The sequence below is a fragment of the Chiloscyllium plagiosum genome, unplaced genomic scaffold (genome assembly GCF_037043375.1).
Source record: "Chiloscyllium plagiosum isolate Xiang-an unplaced genomic scaffold, Cpla_swu_hap1 HiC_scaffold_15, whole genome shotgun sequence".
Classification (NCBI taxonomy): Eukaryota; Metazoa; Chordata; class Chondrichthyes; order Orectolobiformes; family Hemiscylliidae; genus Chiloscyllium; species Chiloscyllium plagiosum.
This window is the reverse complement of record NW_028270153.1, coordinates 31,747,147-31,770,274: the sequence shown is the minus strand read 5'-3', so window position 1 is coordinate 31,770,274 and position 23,128 is coordinate 31,747,147. Positions and strand designations below refer to the sequence as shown.

The window sequence follows — 23,128 nt, the reverse complement described above, 5'->3', positions numbered from 1 at the left end:
CTCTAAACTCCAGGTTATAGTAGATGGAGCTAAAGTAAGCTTAAGGTACAGCATGGGAAGCTTGGACACACAGAATGCCCATTGTATGGCATATAGGGATGTGTAGATACTTCATTTGTCCTAGGTGAGCACACCAGCAAGAAGTGTTACAAGCACCAGAAACTTCAGCAAGATTGGGGACAAGAATCAGTGTGAAGAGTTGCAAGGCAAAGGTCTATGTGGATAACATGTTTAGAAAGTTGATTACAGTACAGGATAAGGGCATATAGGCAGATAAGCAATAGGTGACCAATAGGCAGTCCAAGAGTACTAGACAGGTAGTGCTGGAATCCCTGAGACAATTTTGCTTGCTAATCAGTTTTCCGTTCTGGATATAGGCGACAGCAATGGTTCCTCAGAAGGGTGCATCAAATAGCAGCCTAATGGCATCCCAGATGGCTCAGCTGTACAGAAGGCAAGAAAGAGTGGAAGAGCAGTAGTGAGAGACAATTCATTCATTAGGGGCACAACAAGTGTCTCCAGAATGGCACATTGCCTCCTTGATGCTGGGTGAAGGATATCACAAAGTGGCTAGAGGACACTTTTCTGGGCAACAGCGCTCAACCAAAAGCATGGTCCACATTGATACTAACAATATAGGGAGGTAGGAAGAAGCAACTTGGTCCTCGGATCAGAGTTTGGGAAATTGGTAGAAAATTAAAAGCAGTACCTCAAAAGTAGTAATCTTCAGATTATTCCCAGTATCATGTGGAAGTGAGTGCAGAAGTAGGAAATTAAGACAGATGAATGTGTGGTGAGAAAGTTTGGGCTGGAGGGAGGGCTTTGATCCTGGACATTACTGACTTGTGCGGAGCATGGTGATGATGGCACTTGTACAAGTGCCTGAACCGTGTCAATACTGAGTGTTTTGAAGGAATCTTCCTATTACTGTTGAGGAGAGTTTAAACAAAATCTATATTGTGTGGAAACTAGTTGATAATATATGACAGGAATACCAGGGAGCATAAAATATGGGAGGGATAGTTAACACTAGAATAAGGGATAGCAAGTCAATAGGTGAAGATGGAATACGGGAAAAACTAAAACATTCCTAAACCAGTGTTACAATCTGTGTGAATGTATGGAGGATATCAAATCAGATTGTGAATTAGAGGTGCAGACTTTGATGTGGATTTCTGATGAGTGGCTATAATGGAGACCTGGCTCAAAGAAGAACATGAGTAGATATTAAGTATTCCTGAGTACAAGATGCTTGGTAAAGGTAGAAAAGGAAGAAAAGGAGGAGGGCTGGAAGTATTGGCTAAGGAGAGCATTGCAGCGCTGGAGAAAGAGAATGTGAAAGGATTCAAGAAAGAATTGATTTATTAGAGTTAAGGATCAAAGACAGCACAGTTACATTACTTGTTATAGTCAATAGGCCAACACTGGGGGAAGGATGCAGACGAACAAATCTACAAGGAAATTACAGAGATGTACAGAGCAGAAAGGGTGAACATTCCTAGATTGTGTTCTGGAGAATTTTCTACAGCAGCATGTGCCTGTTTCAATGAGAGAAGAACACTACAATAGCTGGCCTTTGGAAATGAGTTTAATCAATTAGATAAATTGTCAGTGAGGGAGCATTTAGAACTCAATTTATCATAAGGTTTAGGATGACTGTACAAAAGAACAATTAAACATCCAAAGTAAGATTAATTAACTGGGGAAGAGCTGACTTCAGTTCGGCAAGGACAGCGATAGGCTGGTAGGAAAAACTGTAGCTGAACAATGGGCTAATTTCCATGAAGAGTTGGTTTAGGTATAGTCAAGATTTATTCCCTTAAAAGGGATAAATGGGTCAAATAAATACTGAGCTCCCTGAATGATCAGTGAGATAGAAATTAAGATAGATAATAAAAGGTGTGCTTATGATAGCTATCAGGTAGAAAATATGTTGTAATTCAGGCAGGTTATAGAAGATTCAGAAAGGAAGTGAAAAAAGTAAATAAGTGAAGCAAAGAGAGATTATGAAATGAGACTGCCAATTAACCTTAAAGAGAATTCTAAAATCTTCTATTGGCAAATAAAGCAAAAGGGTAATAAAAGGTAGAGGAGGGCCAATTATGTAATAAAAAGGAGATTTATGCAAGGAGACAGAGGGCATGGCTGGGGTATTATGTGAAAGTGGATATCTAGGAGGAAATTCAGATACTAAAGTGTTCAAAGTTGATAAAAGAGGAATTATTGGATAAACTATATACATTTAAAGGTTCACAAGGTACCAGAACGAGATGAGATGCATCCCAATATACGGAAAAAGTATATGCAGAAATTAAGAAAGAACTTGGCATATTTTTGCAGTCTAAAGTTGCAAACACTGTGCTAATGTTCAAAAAAGGATGCAAGAATTTGTCCAGCAATTAGATACAAATCAATTTTACTTCGATAAAGGGGAACATTTTTACAAACAATGTTTTTGGGATAGAATTAATAGTCACAAAGACAAATGTAGATTAATTATGAATGGCCAGCATGGATTTCCAAAGAGAAACTTGTGTTTAGCAAAATTGCTTGAGTATTTTTGAAGAGGTGACAGAGAGATTGATGAGGGTAATTGTTGTTGATCTGGTGTACATGGACCTCCAAAAGCAGCAATATAGCGCAACACAACATACTGGTGAGCAAAATTGGAGTTCATGGAATAAATGAGACATTGGGAGCATGGATACACAATTAAATGACAGGAATCAGAAATTAACAAGCATTAACCATTATGGATTTTTTTGGGCTGGAGTAAGTTTTGCAGTGGAGCTCACCAGAGATCAGTATTGAGACCCTATGTTTCCCTGATTAATATTAATGACCTGGGCCTTGGTGCATAGGGTATAATTTCAAAATTTGTGGATGATGCCAATTTATGAGCATTATAAGCTTTGAGGAGGACAGTGTAGAAATCCAAAATGACATTGACAAGTTGGTGATTGTAGTTTGCATAGTAATGTTGTACATGGTCAGGTACGAGGTTGAGTGTCATCAATAGTTCTCTTGCTTTCTTGGCTTTTTAGTTGTTACAAGTGCCGCACTGGCTGATGGGATCATTGATTTTGATACTCAGGTTTAACCAAGAGATCACATCTTCTGCCTTCCTCAGACTTGACTCAATTCTTTGTTAGCTTGCATGGATGCATTTTAGCATCTTTCTGCTCAACATCTTAGGGATGCTGACTTTATTTCATTTGTATAGTGTATCATCTTGGGCTGTCAGTTCATTTATGTCTGCCAAATCTGCTGTTGTTGCCACAGGTATGGCGTTAATGCCTTTAGGCCAGCCTTTCATTGCAATGGCTTGGAGTGTTGTTGGATAGTTTGATTGATTTGAGCAAGGTCATTTCATGGTAGATACTTTAGCTCTGCTCGATTGATGACATACAGAGCACTCTGAGTTGCTGCTTCCGGTTGAATCTGGAAGATTTCACATTTTGTCATCCTGTACTTTCTTTATAAGCAGCACTACTCTTGACAACATTACAGTAACACAATTCTTTGCTTTACTTGTGTGTCATGTTCAAATGGTATCTCTGCATCTGGAGTAACATTATTTGTCGATACTTTGGAGCAGATAGTAGTGGCTTAAGGAACACTGTAAAATGGCTTATGGTCAGACTCATCTGTTACTTTGTCTCTTCCAGGTAGGTATTCATGAAAATGTACACATGCAACGATAATGGTCAGGCACTTTTTCTCAATCTGAGTGAAGTATTATTGTGTTTGTGTTAATGCACTGGATACAAATGGATTTGGTTACTTGTCAAGTCCTGTCTCACTGGTGACCTGTTGCAGGATTACTTAATCATTTACATTATAATATTCTAGCACTAGTGTGCCATCACTAGATGATTGATTTTAAAGAATTCTGTCCCCATGCCCTACTACAGCTACGCATCCTTTACATTGAGGTGGTTTAACAGCTCACACTCTCATGATAGATCAGGCAGGAATTTTGTCAAGTAATTGATGTATCCAACAAATCATGGCAATAGTTTTATATCTCTTGGTCATGGCTATAGCTTCAATCTTTTAAACTTTAAGGCTAGTCATGAGAGCAATTTGAACTTTTCTTGTCAGATGTTGAATTCATTTTACACCCTCATCTTAATCAAGATGATATTCTCCAGGAAAATATCAAGAGCTTCATTTTTGGATCAGCATGTTGAACCACTTGGCACAGGTCTGCGAAGGCCATGATGTTGCAGAACACAACAATGTCTTTCTGATACTTTTTGTTGATTGGCACTGTATTTCTGCAGTCATCATCCCATCAGTCACAAACCATTTATTACCAGACCAAACCAACCTATCTTAATATGTAGACTGATTCCACAGAATCTTTAGCTGATTTTTTTAGTGACCAACTGTGTCTGCTTGTTGCACTTTCTTCTAGTCATAACTTATATACAAAATGATTCAGCACCTTGTAGTGAGAACACTGCTTTCCCCAGACTGGACATGGCTTCCTTTTCATTTGTGTGATGTTCTTCATAATACTTCTATCCTTGCTTTTATCTGTCATTGTTCAACTCCTTAGGCCTGGAATGTCTAGGAGCATAATGCAAAGCTTTGTCTGTTCTGCCATCAATATGCTCTCATTGCTGACTTACAATCTCACTGCTTCTTCACACCTCAATCACTTTCCCAAGTGTAAGTTTCTCCCATCTCAGTAGGCTTGCCCTCATTGTGGGATCTCTTATGTGTAATACTATCCTGTATTTAATTAGATTGTCTTTGAGTTGTGCAAATTCGTAGGATTCTGTGAAATGTGTTAATGCAGCCATATTTTGATCAATGGATTCATTTTTGCCATGGGCCCTAATTTTGAACATGTGCTATTCATCAGTTATATTCACTTGGAGTTCAAAGCATACCTTGAAGGCCAGTCTATCCCTAGAGTGATAAGAGTGTCGCTGTTTGTAGCTGCACTGGCCTATAAGTAGGTCTTTTGTAATTTTGCTATTGTGTAAGGAAAATGTGCCAGTTTTGCTTCATATCACCTTTAATTTTGACCAGCACTGAGAGAGGAAAAGTTGCATCCATTGTGAGTAAACCAGTGTTTCAACTGTGCCCTACTTCCTTGTTCCTTTTTCGTGTCTCTGAGTGACAGCTTTCACATCATTGAGCATTCCTGTGTCTCTCCATAACCGTGCATCTGCACTGCACTTCAACACTGATTCTCAGCTCCATTTCTGGCACCGTATTGTGAGTTTAATCCTTTACGATGTTGCTTGTACTTGGCCTTGAACTGACTGCAAGATGGCAGCCCTCAATTAGTGCCTTATGATAGAGACCACATGATACAGCAAGCCAAGAGACACAGTACTGCATTCCTATTTCAAACAGTGGTCATGCATGGCTCCAATCACTTCAGGTCTGGGGTCTGGCAAGATCTGTCAAAACCCCTCCCACATCACAAAATCAAGTGTGTGAGGGGTAGTTCTTGAGATTCCCCACGGAATTCCATCCCTTTTGGCCTTTGAATGGAATTAGAGGAATTCTCAGCAGTTGAGTGCTAGTTTCTTTTGGAAATACCTGAACGCTACAAATATTTACTAAAGCAATCAGGCATGCAAGCACAATGATTTCAGATTCCTCTAGTATTGTGCTAAAGTAATCATGTGATTGGAGGACCCCAAACTAACTTACACTAACAAAGGGAACTTTTTGTAGCATTTTGTTTTGTATAACCAAAATCGCTGAATTATTACAGACAGCATAAACTAGAGTATGTGCTCTGATTGTATTGCAGTAAGGATGAAAATACCATATGATACCACAGGAAAGTGCTTACTACACCACAGGAAATAGGAAGTTGTCTCAGAAGTTCTTTGTAAAGCTTATTGTTGCAAAAAAAGTGCAATGATTGGAAATTAACTTTTGTTTATACAATATTAGTCTTACCCTGTTCTGCTAAAAAGAGAATTTATAGCATACCTATGTTTAGTACAGTGCTTCCAAACTATATATTTCTTATTTTAGTGAACAAGATCTGAAAAGAGCGAGAAGAAGCAGCAGATGTCGCAGAATGAGAGCTCCACCACAACGCAATCTGCACGCAACCATAGATCAAATACATGCTGTTTCTGTTGGTGCTGTTGCTGCAGCTGCTCCTGGTATGTCATTTAATGTCTTTGGTCTATGTATTATTAGTAATATTTATGAAATAAATTCTAGCATCTGAGAAAATACATAAGGATTGTAAACAATGCTAAACTTTGGTTGTACTTGGTCTACTTTCGAAAGGATAAAATTATGCCAATATAGCAGCTTTCAACTCCTCAGAATATCCCAAAACACTTTGGAGCCAATTAATTACCTTTGAAGTGTAGCCCCTGTTTTGAAGTCTTAACTTTTTTTATGCAACCACATTTTCCCATTTGTAGGGGTGCACAGTGGGAGGTGATGGAGGGATTCTCAGAGTGGTTATTAGTTCATTGAACCACGCAATGAACATTTCTCTAAGACCAACAAGTCCTGACATTGCACTTGAAACCAAAGCTTCTGGCCCAGTGATGAGGATGCTGCCACTGCAAGACCTGTTTTAGTTTTAACTATTAATCTCCTCAAATAATTTTGTACTAATGGTCTTCTTGGACATTGTCCATTGAACTAAAGCACCTCGCTCAGATAAAATTCTTATATGCAAGCTGTATATTATAAATGTACCTGCATAAATAGAATTTGAAAGACACTTCACAGGAAGAGATCATTCAATCCATTGTTTTTATGCCAGAACTATACAGCACTTCAGTTTAAAATTTAACTCAGGAGATCAGTTAGCCTCTGTGAAAGGAACAGTGTTAATGTACGGAATTTAGTTCCTGTGAATGGGCTCTCTTCATAAATTGGAGAATCAATAGAAGTCCCACATCGCTTATGTCCAGGAGACTTGGTATTATTTGTGGACAATTAGCCACTTTACCAGCCAGCTCTGGCCTCCCATGCAGTCTCGGCCCCGTTAGGTAGAATTCCCACCTCTAAAAGTAGCCAGTCAGTCAGATGTTACCAGCTTTCTGTTGCCAGTGGGGTCAGTATCTGCTCTTGGCAAGGTTCTGGGATCTTTACCCAGGATCATTGATGGATCTCTAGGTTAGATAAGTCGAGCAGAATGGGGATCATGGGCTGGAAGTCATTGGTGAGGAAGGGGAAATGGGGTTGGATGTAAAGTCAGCAGAATGGTTATCAGCAGCATCTCCCTTTCTGATGCTAGCTCTTTCTGGGTAGCTTTCAAGAAACATTAGATTAGATTAGATTACTTACAGTGTGGAAACAGGCCCTTCGGCCCAACAAATCCACACCGACCCGCCGAAGCGTAACCCACCCTTTCCCGTACATTTACCCCTTTACCTAACACTACAGGCAATTTAGCATGGCCAATTCACCTGACCTGCACATCTTTGGACTGTGGGAGGAAACCGGAGCACCCGGAGGAAACCCACGCAGACACGGGGAGAATGTGCAAACTCCACACAGTCAGTCGCCTGAGTCGGGAATTGAACCCGGGTCTCTGGCGCTGTGAGGCCTCTGCAAATCCAGTACAGTTTCTGAGCTACCATTCAATCCCAGTGGGTTCAGGGATAATGTGTTAAGTGACTTATTAATAAGCCTAATATACTGCCACCAACTAATAATTTCAGGACAGTCTTCCTTTGTTGGGAATTGATTGTGGAAACTTCTGTCTACTTCTTCTGGCCATTCCACCATCAAACACACTCCGGCAATCCCCATTAGATTTGGCCCAAAGTTTCAGCTCAATGACTCTTTATCAGAATTATGGACATTGTAGTTTTGTTTTGAGGAAGTTAAAGGGGAGAAGGGGAAGGAAAAGTGGAAAGGATGGAGACCAATAATGACTAAATGACAAAATGTTTCATAGTAGTGTGAAGAATCAAGAAATGCCTTCTGGTGAAGTGTAAGCAGCTGGATTATAGCCATCTGAAGGAATAAAGGTGAAGGAATAAAACAATTCACTCCTTTTCCCAAACCTTTCATGAAGTAATTATACTTTGGCATTTGGTTACCTAAATATGTAACTGTGTTTAGACAGACCAGAAGCCAAACATCTCGCCATCTTGGTCTGAAAATAAATATGGGTTGGAAATGGAATTTAACACCAGTGCAGATGTTGAAAAGCTGCTACCACCCACAGATAGTATTTGTTTATCTTTTAGTAGGAAAAATCAGTGTTATATTTTAGGCAAACAGAAAAGCCAATATTGCACAGTATTGGGAAGTTTGTTTATTTAATTTATTTATGTCATATCAATTGAGAGATCAGTATTGGTGAAGATACCAGGATCATTCCCTAATAATCTTGTAAACCAAGTGATGGGATCCTTTGAATCTGCCTAACTAAGGTCAGGTATAGTTCCCATTGTCCCAGAGGACCAGAGGGCTGCTCTCGCATTAAAAACTGGTGGTAAGTTTAATCTGAGGGTTCCCACACTTCAGACTGGGGAGAGGCCAAAAAGGTGGAACCTTCATGGTGATCTCAGTTGGTGCATGATTTGGAGTGCTTTCCAAATAAACCTGTTGGACTATAACCTGGTGTTGTGTGATTTTTAACTCAGCTGGTGCAGGAATTGAACCCACACTGTTGGCATCACTGTGCTTTGCAAACTTTGTTAACTGAACCCTGCCACCTAACTAGGTAGCTGAGGTATTGGTTTATTCATTTCTCATCCAAAAGAAATGCCTTAAAGATACACACTACATAAGTTCTGTACTCCAAGTGTCACCTTAGATAGGGACATGAATACCTAACTTTTTAACTCAAAAGTATGAGTACTAATGACTGGGATAACCTACTGTTTCTGGTGTCCATGACAATGTTCTATTCCAAAATAAAAGTAAATGTTTTTACTATTTTGCATGCTTTTGATTGCAAAAACATCTCTTCCTAGTAAAGTTATTAAGTAATATTAGTTTATATAAAATGTTTGTTGCAAAACATTGCATGTTGCTTTAAATGTAAGATGTACAAAGATGAATGTGATAAAGTTATCTGACAAGTAATAAATGCTTCAAAGTGAAAAATCTAAAGCAACAATTTGTAGAAAACCAAAGTATTCCAAAAGTGGGGACTTGAAAAAAGAAATAGCTAGTTAGCTCGGACTATATTTTCCTTTGACAAATGAAAAAAAATAATATTGGTATTACTTCCTTATGTTTAGTTCTTCTGAATTTTGTGGTGCTTTATATATTCTTTTCAAAATGTCTTAAATAATATTCCAAAGGGTTTGAGAAGAATCAACCCATACTTATTTGGGCAATGCTTTCTGTGCCTCTGTGGGGATTTTGGGACTGCAGTTGCACAGTCAATTCCAAAAAATGATTGTTTTATTGAAGTCTGAAATTAGTTAAATTAAGGAATAGAAAGACGTTAATGTATGAACCACTGAACAAATAACATCAAGAGACATTTTCTGTTTGATAGCATGGGTTTAGTCTCCATTAAGAGGTAAACAGGATAAAAGAGGGTGACCTGAGACACAGAAAGTATTGAAGAATACCAGTCATGGTAAGTACAAGTTCAGGCAGCAGGGTCACTTATTAGAGTGAGCAATTTGGTCATAAAAAAAAGTACTGCCTGTGGTAACACAAACTCGTTGAAGAGGCCATCTAGACCTGCAAGGGAAATAGGCTATTTCTCAGGCACTATTCAAATTATGGAAAGTAACCATTGTTGTCAATCTTTAAGTGATAGAACTGTCTAGCTATCTAAGTTATACATCACAGTGAACCAATTTGCTTGTTTGACTTTTTGATGCTTACTTTTCCACATAACAAAAAAGATAGGAATAGAGATTAGTCTGGGCTTGTTTAAGAATCACAGATTGAACCTGCATTTTTAACAATATGCATCTAATTTTCCATTGGGCCAGACTTTCCATGGAGTGGCCCTTCTATTTTTATGATAAAAGGGAGCTCTGCATTTTTGAGAAGATATTCCGTTCAGGACTCCCTCAGAAATGTGGGGCCATTCTTCCAATCTTAACAGTTCTTTCATAGCATAGAACTGTCAGAGTATCACAGCGGTCAGCTGCCGTATTCTGAAATGTAAAGGGCCTGATAGCCACTTTGACAGCTGCTGTCTAAAGCATAAGTACATACGGTATGTTAGTATTCTGAGGTAATAGGGTGATAGTTGGGTTGGGAGAACAATAGGTCTGGTATGTAAGGTACCAGCTGGAAAGAGTGACACCAATGTGGGACTAGCATGCAGGGATGAATGACAAGTGGATAAGGATAGTGTGCTAGGCGCTAGGTAAGTGCCAGGTAAGTAGGATGCCAATTGGAATGGTGCCAGCTGGAAAGTGGATAGGGTGTCAGGCGTATGCCAGCTGAATAGGTAAATAGGTTGCCAGGTGGGTAGAGGTTAGAGTGTCAGCTGCATATGGTGCCATATGTGGGGGATAGGGTGCCAAGTAGATTGAATGCCAGGGTGCAAATGATGCAACATTTAGGGCATGACGAGCTCAGTTGGAGAAAATAGGTCCAGTGTGGATGGAGGCCGAGGTGGAGCATGGATGTCAAGTATGGGATTGTGAGTTTTGCACTGGAGCTTTGGTTAGGTCTGGAACATGTATTTAATCACCTGACTCTTCCTAAGTTACTATTTGACTTGATTTGAACCCTCTGATCTCTCCAATTTAATTTGTGAGTTCTGATGGTTCCAAGTGAACAGGAATTGCCCAGTGTAATATTCAGTTTCTTGGGAATTACCTACCTACCCCTGGAGTAATGTCTGTCTAGCAGCTGAGAATCATTGTCATAGAGTCAGAGATGTACAGCATGGAAACAGACCCTTCAGTCCAACTCATCCATGCCGACCAGCTATCCCAACCCAACATAGTCGCACCTACTAGCACCCGTCCCATATCCCTCCAAACCCTTCCTATTCATATAACCATCCAGATGCCTTTTAAATGTTGCAATCGTACTAGCCTCCACCACTTCCTCTGGCAGCTCATTCCATCACCCTCTGTGTGAAAAGATTGCCACTTAGGTCTCTTCTATATCTTTCCCCTCTCACCCTAAACCTATGCCCTCTAGCTCTGGACTCCCCCACCCCGGGGAAGAGACTTTGTCTATTTATCCTATCCATATCCCTCAAGATTTTATAAACCTCTATAAGGTCACCCCTCAGCCTCCTATGCTCCAGGGAAAACAGCTCCAGCCTATTCAACATCTCCCTATAGCTCAAATCCTCCAATCCTGGCAACATCCTTTCAAATCTTTTCTGAACCCTTTCAAGTTTCACAACGTCCTTCTGATAGGAAGGAGACCAGATTTGCACACAATATTCCAAAAATGGCCTAACCAATGTCTTGTATAGCCGCAACATGACCTCCTAACCTCTGTACTCAATACTCTGACCAATAAAGGATAGCATACCAAATGCCTTCTTCACTATCCTATCTACCTGAGACTCCACTTTCAAGGAGCTATGAATCTGCACTCTAAGGTCTCTTTATTCAGCAACACTCCCCATGACCTTACCATTAAGCATATAAGTCCTGCTAAGATTTGCTTTCCCAAAATGCAGCACCTCATATTTATCTAAATTAAACTCCATCTGTCACTCCTCAGCCCATTGGCGCATCTGATCAAAATCCTGTTGTAATCTGAGGTAACCTTCTTCGCTGTCCAGTACACCTCCAATTTTGGCGTCATCTGCAAACTTACTAACTATACCTCTTATGCTCACATCCAAATCATTTACATAAATCATGAAAAGTAGTGGACCCAGCACTGATCCTTGTGGCACTCCATTGGTCCCTTGTTTCCAGCAGCATTTCCAGTAATAAATGACTAGAACTACAGAATTAATCATCTGGTGACTCTGATGAATCATGGATCTTACAATTATCTAGTCCTAAGTGTGAATGAAGTTAAAATAAATGTTCACAATCGACTTTGTGAGTGCTGCATCTAAATTGCTGATAAAGCATTTCTGTCAAGTGAAACTCTCAAATTTGGAAAGAAAAAAAATCAAAAACCAATCCAGTGCAAACAGACCTGAAAAATATTTTGGCTTACGTTAACAGGAAGTAAAAGAAAAAAAATCATGAACTCAGGGCATTCCAAATTGCTTAACAGCCAATAAAGTAATTTTAAAATGTAGTCGCTATTGTAATGTAGGGAGTGGCAGTTAATGTATGCAAAATAAACTCCTGTGGATGTTAATGAAACTATAATTTCATGATATGGGTTCAGGAATATATATTGATCATGACATTGGGTCAGTCTGCTTCATTTGAAAATTGCCGTGAGATTGTTTATACCCAGTTTGAGGACAGACTCAGTTTATCATCTCATTCAAAAGATAGTATCCTGTATACTGCAGCTGTCTGTCAGTATGGCACTGAGGTACAGCTAAGATTATGTGCTCAAATCTATGGAATGGGGCTAAACCATGACCTACTGACTGAGACAAATGTACTACCTTTGAGCTACAGCTGACATCTAAAATATTCTAATTATCTTTAGAGAAATATTGCTTTATGTTGTATTGATAGCACAAGGCCAGTTATATCTTGCCACCCATTTAATTATTTTTGTGACACTTAGTGGTATAAATGAAAAGTGCTTATTTTTAGTTTAGTCCTGAATAAATTCCCTATATTAACCATTCACATAATTATATCATGCAGTATATTGTACTTATGCTGTTTTAGTTAAGTTCTATGTTGTTATAAGTTAAGATAATTAGAAATAAAATATAAACTAATTGTGCGGCTATCATTCTTTGAATAGGATTTAGTGGAGTATTCATTTACATGAAGCTTTTGTACAATCTCTACATGCTGAAGCAGAAGTGGTTCAGCAGAAGTCACTGCAGGGGAGAAAATTCATGCCTCTTGAGGAGCATTTTAGGGAAGTGAGTTTTGGTTCTGTTTCAGTTGATGCCTACTTGCAAAGGAAGAAAGTTTTTGAAACACCCATGAAACAGGAAATTTAGTTTCTATGTGGTTTTTATTGCAAATGAAATTTATAACAATTTAAAGAGAAATGAAACCTAAGATTATTTTTAAAATTTTCTTGACTTTTTGTCTTTATTTATTCCAATGAATATCTAATTTCTGATTAGAATTGAAGAAATTATATCTGACTTAGTCTTATCTGTAGTACAAATGTTCATCTAATAGGAATTCACACATTTACAAGACAAATAAGAGTGAGGAAGTTCATCTGTCTCTGAGCCTGTCATTTCAGAAATATCTTAACCATCCCAATTGTTTTTGCCTACATTTCAGGAAGGCCATTTCAAGTGTTAAACACCCTTTGCATATAGGAAAATAGCCTTTCAAATATCCCTTTCTTTATACTGAACTTATCCTCTTTTGTCTCATTGTCATGACAGTCCAGAAGATCTTCAGATCTTTTAGTTTTCTTTAGTCAAAAAGAAGAAATAAAGAACTGCACTTATTTGGTACCCTTCATTAGCTCAGAACCCACTGAAGCATTTTACAGCCATTTCAGTGCTTTCTCCATTTAGTGACTGTTGTAATGTGGGAAACAATAACCAACACCATAGGGACATGTTTCTCCAATCTTTATTTGTGACAGTCTGATAACATATGCTTTATAATATGCAAATATTTGTTGCTCTTTTCTGTATAACCTTCAGCCTTTGAAGATTTTCTTTGTGTGTAGAAAACCAAAGTTTTCATGTTGTATTCTGACTGTAAAATGATGTAGTTTCAACATGACAAATTATTTCAGTGCTACAGGTGCCATTTTGGTTCCAAAATGGAGTCAGCATTGTGTGTGACTGATCAATGAGTGTGACATAATGCATTTGGGTGATCTACTTGTTATTGTTTAATAATTGGCAATGAGTGCAAGCTGAGTGGGATGGGTGTGAGGCTTGCAGCAGTGCTAAGTATGTGAGGGTGAGTTGAGACTTGATGTGAATCCCAATTGATATGGAGTCAGTGGGCTGGTGAATAGGGCACTCCATTAGGCCAGAAGTTCATTTTTAAAAGTATGGCTCTTAAAGACATTTTTACTGACCTTGAAAACTCGTGGGAGGTTGCTAAACTTTTCTTGTGTATTTGAGGATAGACTGCTAGACAATAATGGCTTAAATTAACAAGATTACAAATCAATCATGCATCTCAATCTCTACAGCTCTCACTGCCTTCAAGACTGCCAACTATCTGAGAGCCTGTCTCTCTTCCTGTACCAAGGCCACCAAGGCTGCATCAGAGATTCTCAGAGCAGGCAGCCTACCCTGTTGTGCCACTTACAATATTCAGACATTCATCTCAGTCACCTCCAGTACCTACTGCAGCCAGAATGCACCCTTTTTTAAGAGGTGTTTTTTTTTAATGTAATCAAACTGTTTGGATGTGTTTTGACACACATATGTGGACATTACATCCTGAAGTGGGAATTGAATCCAGACTTTCTGGCCTGGAGGTAGGGACACTACCATTGCACTACAAGAGCCCTTCCTTCATAGGGAAGAAACAGCAGATTGGCACTAGGCAATGACGCTTGGTTGAAGAGCTGATGTGCAATCATGATGAGGCAAATGACCTCCTTCCATGCCATAACAATTCTGTGATTCTTTAAGAGGTAGGATCTGGCTTTCAGTACTACACCAAGCTTTAATCAGCTCCAGACCTTTGTAATCAAACTGTCCAGACATGTTAGGATATACCTCCAGAGCAGGTGGGAGTTGAACCTGGACCTTTTGGCTTAGAAGCTGGGAAACTACAACTGTGCCACAAGATCTTAGGCCTTACATAAATTGCAACCATTGCTATGATGTAGAATCATTCATCAGTAACATTTAGAACTAACTAAGTTGTTTGTCACACTTCTGACGATGAGCAGGTAGCACAAATTTTGCATGCTGCCTACAAAGAACAAATGTGTACAAATTCATCATATACATTGCAATCCTCATTTTGCCTGTTTTCAACCTCATCAAATTCTGCCCCTGTTAAGTACAAAGTAGACTCTCTTTCAAACTGAACACACCTTAGTGAAGTACTTTTTTATTAAAGGGTCTTGTGGCACTGTGGTAGTTTCCCTGCCTTGTGCTGGAATGTCTTTAATTCTCCTACATGGCATGGAGGTGTGTCAAAGCATATCCAAACAAACTGATTTTAAAAATTTCATACACAATGTTATTCATTCATTTTCTAGGCATGTGATACATTACCTGGCTGTACCAAATCACATTGGGAACAGCCGCAGAAATTGATACCCAAAATCTTTTACTTCTTTGTGTTGCTTCTGTCTTGATCTGCTCATTCTGGTAGCAGCTGCAATTTATAAATCTCAGTCCAACTTCACGCAGAATAGATTAGAATATAGAACAGTTCAGCACAGTACAGGCCCTTCAATTAGGATTGAAAAACCAGCAAACTAGGGGGAGCCACTGTACTAATGCCCCCTCACTTTGACATATGCAAATAAGGTTGAAAGGCTATTCCAGCCAACAGTGCAAAGGCTTGAAATAAAGGCTTCAGAATGCAGCAATTGCTGGTGTAATTCCCTGTTAGTGTCTTTCTGCACGTCCTCTTGTGCTAGTATGCTTCCTTCTGCTAGTGTTTGAAACAAATACGAGTTTCTGGTTGAAGATCGTCTCTGTTAATGTTCATAATCAGCTGCATATTTACAGCATGTTCATTTTAAATAGCTGATTTTAAACCTGCCTGCCAAAAGGGAACTGAGAAGTTGGAATCAGTGCCATTCCCCTGGATCAATGTTTGTATCTTCCTGCACTTTCTGAGATTAACTAGCTCATCTGAACAGTAAAGAAAGACACCTTCCAGAGGGGGACTTCCCTTCAAAATGCAGATCCATCTCTGATGATGTGTAATTTTCAAATTGACATCTATGCAGTAAAGCCATTGAAGACTCGCTACTAATCTGAACAGTTTAAAGTGGGGTTTTCAATATGTAAGGATCGAGGTTTTTGACATATTTTTGAAATCTACACTTGATTCTCTATCTTCAGCTCCTCCAGCTGTGCTCTGTTGATGCCAGTACTGCCACTGTGTAAATCTACAGTGACTCTGACTCCACATCACCAACAATTAATGATAATCTCTCATAGTTACTCCTGTTCATGGAAGACATGTATGCATGACCTCTATTCCTTCACTCTTTGTATCTTTTTCATTTCATTGTTTTGCCTTTTGCATCCTTTGTTCCTTTACACAGTTTACCAGGCTTTCCTCTCAGTTCACCATTGCTCCTGCACCTCTTGGCAAAATGATCTTTTCCTCTACACTTTATTCATATCTTTCTCCTGGCAGGATAATAGGTATCCCTTTCATGGTGTGCCAAGTTTCCACATCTGACACCCTTTCTCTCAGATGTCAGCGGTTTATATTTGTATGGAACTGATTCCATTATGCCACTCAGTTAACCTCAGCTTTTGCTGTGTCAATGGCAGATCTAGGACCAGGTTTCATGATATGAAATTGTCTGTCTACTGCTTCCAATGCAGACTGTCACCAATGTTTAGTAACCTCCTCTTTCCAGCCGTTAATTTATTTGACTTGCAGTGTTAGACTACCTGATCCATTATCTGGTTATTCAGATCCATTGCAATATAATTTCATTCATCTGACAACTGTGTCTAATGAGTTGCAAAGTGCATTAAGGTCTTCTCTTTTTCTGTCTCATCTGACAGAATGTGGAGTTCGCCGTAACTCCATGATAGTCTTTCAAAGCTTTTCCTGTCTTTTCACATTCTGTTTTTCTTTCATATTAGGCAACATCTTGTAAGTCTTCCTCACTAAAAATCCACATCGAACAGCAATAAGGCCAGCCACTATGTTTTCCATGCACACAATACCTCATTTTAAAGTAAAATATGACGATCAGCCTACAGTTCATATTCCTTGCACCCCAGTTTCCATTTCATGTTGATTGTACTGGCATTATCCGTCATGTAAAAGGGCTCAATTGTCTGGATTACAGACAGTTCACTTCTAGCAGATCCAGTATGCAATCCTAAATATCTCCGCATTCTTCTTCTTTATTTGTCTTGTGGTCAATGTCATATTCATGCTGAAACAACACACTTAAAGTCACAGATTTAACTTGACAAAAGATTAATGGAGTCTGCTTCTTATTGGACCGTGATTGTTTTACCATGTTCACCTTATTTGGCTGAGGGTACCAACGGCAATCACTTCAATATGTATCAGGTTGCCTCAATATGGACTAACATTCTCCAGTTTACTGGCATCATTTACAGGAGAGATGCCATGTACATTTTGTTTTTAAAACACCGAAAGGCAGCAGTGGGATAGCATCATTCACCTTTAAGGGATTGCTAGCTTCCTCAAAGTTGCAATTAGTGGCATTATTACAAACCTCCACAGAAAATTACTAAACTACGTCAACAGGAAGACCTTCTATTCCCTTATTGCATTAAGTACACAGAGGATCCCATATGCTGGACATTATCACTCTTCAAAATGTTGTCTCCCCTAATTTTTTTAGAGAAGAATTCATATCAGTTGATAGCTTTACTATGCAGAAACTATCTTCAATTTTCATAGATAATGCCCAATCACAGTCACCAAATCCAGAGTGAGGAGTACTTCTGCAAGATTAGTCAGCAAAGGATCATTGAAATTTTAAAGGCAGAGTTCACTGCTTGGATACATCTGAAAGGGCTCTCCAATCCGTGCCTTTCATAATTTCACTTTTTAAGAGCTGCTGGGCTTGCTACTATTGGTAAAGGGGGCCTAGCTCAATTGATGAGAAATCTGTATGGAGAACACCATCGTAATGACTTGCATCACTAGATCCTATTGCAAGAACTGAGTGCTTCCCCAAAAACTGCATTCTCATCCTCCTAATGTCCCCTTCAGTGCCCTGGATTTAGTAAAAGGTTGGCTAGCAGTTGAGCATACCTAATGTAGCTTAGGGGCATTCTTAAAGCTGAAATGTGGAATTTAGGATTGTTTATTTAAGTAGTTGTTGTCCAGGGAGCTGCACGATTCTGAGATGGCCAGACTCTATTGTGAAGAAGTAGTTACACAAGTGTTGCTTTAAGAGGAACAGTGTTCAGAGAATGGTCACAATGGCTTCTGTGAACAGAAAGGAAAGATACCATCAGTGAAGAGTGACTGTGAGACATAAGCATGAGAGGTAAGTGATATGAGGATGAGATGACCACTAGCTATTCAGGTGGAGAGGTAAGGTGCCTACAAGGAGAGGAATGAATGTAGATGCAGAATGTATTGACTGGAGGTGTATGCGGTACAGGAGAGTGTTGGGCAAGTCACTGTGTTAGGTCACTCACCTGTCATGCTATTCTAGAAGCTAGATCCTCTTGATGCATTATCTCCAGGTTGAAGGGATTATACTGCTGCTATAGACTTCCTCAGTCACTTCCATTCATGTTTATTTGTTTGAAAAGGTTGTGTGTGTGTGAGCTCACCTCACTGTACCTTGCCCCGATCCCACATTAGGGCCTCCAACTAAAGTGGATGAAAGACTCAGGAAACAGGTCTGCTCCCAATTCCTGAAGTTAAATAGCCTCAAAAATCAAAGTTTCTTTGAAAGTTTTCTGCACCATGTCATGGTTCCTTTAATTAGAAATCTGTCCTTAGATAGAACAGATGTGTCATCCCATCCACAGTTCCAAATTAACGTCACAAAGATAGATTTTGGTTATTATCACACTTCTTGTAGGAATTTGTTGCTTTAATTTGACTGCTACATTTTGTTCTAAATAACAGTAATTACAGCCAATGAAATATTTTCAAAGTGTAAAGTGCTTTGTGGTACATTTTAAAGTTGTGAAATACATGATATATAATACCATATAATCAAAATAGTGTTATTTTGATTATATAGTAAAACATAGACTATAAATTTAAATCTAATAGAAGAGAAAATTATCCAAATAAATTCAAAAAATACAATGTAGTTTTGCTTCCACATTTCAGCTTGACCTTTTTTTAATAACCAAGAAAGAGAATAGTGCACTTCTCAATATTGATGATGCAAAATGACCACATAGCTGTGTTCTCAGCCAAAGCAAAACATTAAAATCAATTTGCTATTCAAATGAATTGAAGGTGGGTCCATCTCTCAAAGTGTCATATGTTTTGGAATAATTTGGAATGTGAAATAAATGGGCTCTTAATGTTTACTGCCTCAAATTGCTGCTAAAGAACTGACCAGAATTATTATCCTCAAAAAGAAATCATAACTCTCCTTTAAAGAACAACTTCAGTGCTGCTGTGCCCGGTGATAATGTTGAATGTTTGAGGAGAAAGTGAGGTCTGCAGATGCTGGAGATCAGAGCTGAAAATGTGTTGCTAGAAAAGCGCAGCAGGTCAGGCAGCATCCAGGGAACAGGAGAATCGACGTTTCGGGCATAAGCCTGAAGAAGGGCTTATGCCCGAAACGTCGATTCTCCTGTTCCCTGGATGCTGCCTGATAATGTTGAATGGGTCATTGCTAAATTTTATGATACATTTTGTCGAATATCTGGCCCAAACTTGTTCCTGAATAATTATTTCCCGGGAATAATTAATGAAAAGAGCTGCAGTAAAGCACCTCTGAGGTGAATATTGGAGTGAAAGTTGATGTTAGTTTAAATAAAATAATAACATTACCTGTTCTAGTAAAGACCACAGCTGCTCTGAATTGTTTTGCCATTGAAAGCAGCATTTTGTGACTTTTGCCACATTAATCAAACCACTGCACAACACTACAGATATTCTATCAAGAGGGTCGTACAATTTACACCTTTGTCAATGTGATCAAACTAACAAAACAAAAGCCACTCAGTTCGATGGGACTGTCAGAGTTTGAAAACGTATAAGGAACAATTAACAAAGCAGTGTGCTATTCAAAGGCCAATGGGACAATCCTTAATGTCATGAATTGGAGTGGGTTTATACTCTTAACCTCCAGCAAGTGTATGATGACAATTAGGTTTTCATGACATGAATGCCACATACTTAGGAAGTAACCTTTTACTCTTGTCATCTACTATACAGTTCTCATGATGCAGAAGTATTTATCAGGATTTGCAGTTGGTGATGAGGGCTATCTCCCGTGGTCATGGCTGCATATTCTAGTAAGGCATCTGAAAATGGGGTGGATTGAACATGTACAATGAGGCAATTCCACTTTGAGAAATGGAGGTGTAGTGGTAATGTTACTGACCATTGGCTAATGTTCTGGAGATAATGGGCTCAAATCCCACCATGGCAGCTGGTAAAATTTGAATTCAATCATTAAATAGGAATTGGAAAGTAATCTCAGCGATGGTGACTATAAAACGTTCATCAATTGTTATAAAAACCCAACTGGTTTAGGGAAGGAAATTAGGGAAACTTCCCTAATCTGACCTACATGTGACTCCAGACCTACCAACAATGTGGTAGACTCTTAACTGCCCTTTGAAATGGCCTAGAAAATCACTCACTGCAAGGATAATAAGGATGGGCACCAAGTGCTGGTCTCGCCAGGAACACCTTTATTCCATGAAAGAACAAAGAAGAAAATTATGACTTTGGGAAGTGGGATTCTAGCCCAAAGCCAACCCCTTTAGCCCAAGGTCGAACGTGGAATCTGTAACCTACATTAACTCATAGCTGCCACAGGGAGACTGTGAAGATTGTGTTCCTCTGTGGGAGGGGGACACCCACTTTGCCAGCAGCCACACCTGATTGTCCCCAAAGAGACCTTAATTATGCAAATTGACTGTCTGCCTCAAAGGAGGCACTCCAGCTTGCCTCATGCCCGTTGCAAGGGGAGCTTCCCAATGGATGGTGTTGTGTCAGGAAACCAATGTGGATCTTCTTTTTCTGACCTCTGTTACCATAAAAAGCCAGTAAAATCCCCAAACTGTCAAAAGGTCCCAAGTGGGACACAAATGGAATCCCTCCATTTACTTATCATCTCAATTGTTTGCACCGGGAGTATCTTTGAATGAGATTATTCCATCACTGGTTTCTAATTTTAATATATATGTGACAACATGGCATGCATCTGACTGGCACTTTGGCTGACTATAAAGGGTAGTAAGTAGTTTGCAACAATTTTAAGGTCCAACTCACTGGGAAACCAGCAACAAAATTAAGTTTTCAGTATTTCTGAGGTCCAACACTATCCAAAAACAATGTGACCAAATATCTCTTATAAATCTCTTATGATTTTCTGATGTAACTAAATCTACTTAATTTTCAGAGTAAGCTTTAACAATGATAAATGGATAAGCAAAGCTGCTTTGAAAATATTAATTATGCTCATTAAAATGGTGGCTGATTAGCTCAGTTGGCTGAACAGCTGGTCAGTGATGCAAAGTGATGCCAACAGCACGGGTTCAATTCCTGCGCTGGCTGACATCATGAAGGATTCTCCTTCTCAACCTCTTCACCCCCCTCACCTGAGGTATGGTGACCCTCAGGTTAAACCAGTCATCTCTCTACAGAGACAGTAGCCCTAATGCTCCAGTCGGACTATGGTGACTTTACCTTTTTCCCTTTATGCTCATTGAAGGAGGCAAGAAGGAGTTTAATTTGTTCTGAATGTTTTCATACTGTGGTCATCTAGCTAAGTGTTGCCATTTAAATTATAATGGCATTCCTCAAAGATCTTTCTACAATGATTAGTTATTCCTGACTCCAAGATCGGAATGATAAATATTTCAACACAGAAAGAACCCAGTTTGTCCCCCATACCTATAACAATATTACCTTCACATCAGAGCGATTAATTCTAATTCCATTTCATTAATTTTAATATACATTCCCCTCTTGTGATCCATTGTTTTGCTACCCATAGATCTGTGTACTCCTGATGTCAGCCCAGAGCCCACCCTTTCATTGTCTCATTGACTTGTCCAGTCTGAATGTGCATTCTTCATGTTAGATAGGAGAATTACGTGGTGCAGCATCCACACCTTTTTGTTACCCGCAGGAAGTGTGTGCTCTTATCGCTGATGAATAGTGAGGATTTGTGTATTGTTGTTCTAAATGTATTCTTTGATTCACTTCAGTAAACACTTGTGATAATATATTTCATATTTTGATTACTCTGTATGAAATAAAATTATTGTAACTTTCCCTTTAATCTTCTGGTATTGATCCCAATACTATGTCACATTATTGTTGATGTATCAACAAGCAGAAAGAGTAATTCACTGCTTATCCAAAAATTCTTTTTGGATACCAGAACCTTTATCAGATATAACAGAAGTAATAGCAGCTTCAATCATTGTCCAATGTTCCTTACTCCCTTGACCTCTAAACTTTACAGCCATTTGCATTATTGTAAACCATTTCTCTAACAGGTTGACATATGCAAGTATTCATTATCAAAAGTCAAATTTGCAGTGAGGTTTTCTTGAATGATATTAGCACGATGATGTCAATCTTGCAACACTTATTCCTGGCTATATGACTCATAATTGGGGAACTGGTGTCACAAGATCAGTGTCACCATGATCATCACCATTTCTGTTCTATTTGCAAACAAATTGCTTGAAAATGTTTCCATCTGTAACATAAACTGTGAAATATTTTCTATGAAAACACATTGAAATACAATGTGTGACTACCAATAAATTGAATTGTAAATTTTACTCATTTAATTACACAGTTAAGAAAAGATTTAAATTCATGTGAAAGTGGGAATTCCCAAATGCAAATCAAGATTTTAAATGAATGAAGAAATGAGCAGACCTCCATATATCTAGCATTTTTTCTAACTGCAAGAAGTCCCAAATTGCTTAACGGTCAATGAAATGTTTTTGAAGTATAGTCACATGTAATGTCATCAGATAAAGGTGGATTGTGCATAAGAAATACCTCTTAATAATGTAATATTGCCTTTTAAATTCCCTCTCTCACATTAATTTTAAATACACCACTAGTTTACTTGGATATTGCTCATAGTAGTTCTATTGATAAAATAGATTTTTTCACCATCATATTCATATTTGATAAAGTGGATGAAAAGAAATGGGTAATTAGTCTTGCCCACCTAATGTCTGTCTCCAGGAGAAGGCAGAGATTACATTTCTGTTCTGACAATTCTGAAGAAGTGTCACTGGACTGAAAGCTTAAACTCTGCCTTCCCTCCACAGAGGCTG

General features: G+C 38.8%; 1 protein-coding gene across 5 annotated transcripts in view; it reads left to right on the top strand.

Annotated features, from left to right (window-relative positions):
- rgs19 (regulator of G protein signaling 19) overlaps window positions 1–23,128 on the top strand; it is a 102,473-nt gene that overhangs the window by 44,684 nt on the left and 34,661 nt on the right. For 4 of the 5 annotated variants that reach the window (XM_087994853.1, XM_043710481.2, XM_087994855.1 and 1 more), the window contains exon 2: window positions 6,010–6,143. In XM_087994853.1, the coding sequence (XP_087850979.1) occupies window positions 6,010–6,143 (134 nt within the window). Of the gene's footprint in view, window positions 1–5,845; window positions 6,144–23,128 lie in introns of those variants that run through there. The other variant, XM_043710483.2, reaches the window with a different exon arrangement.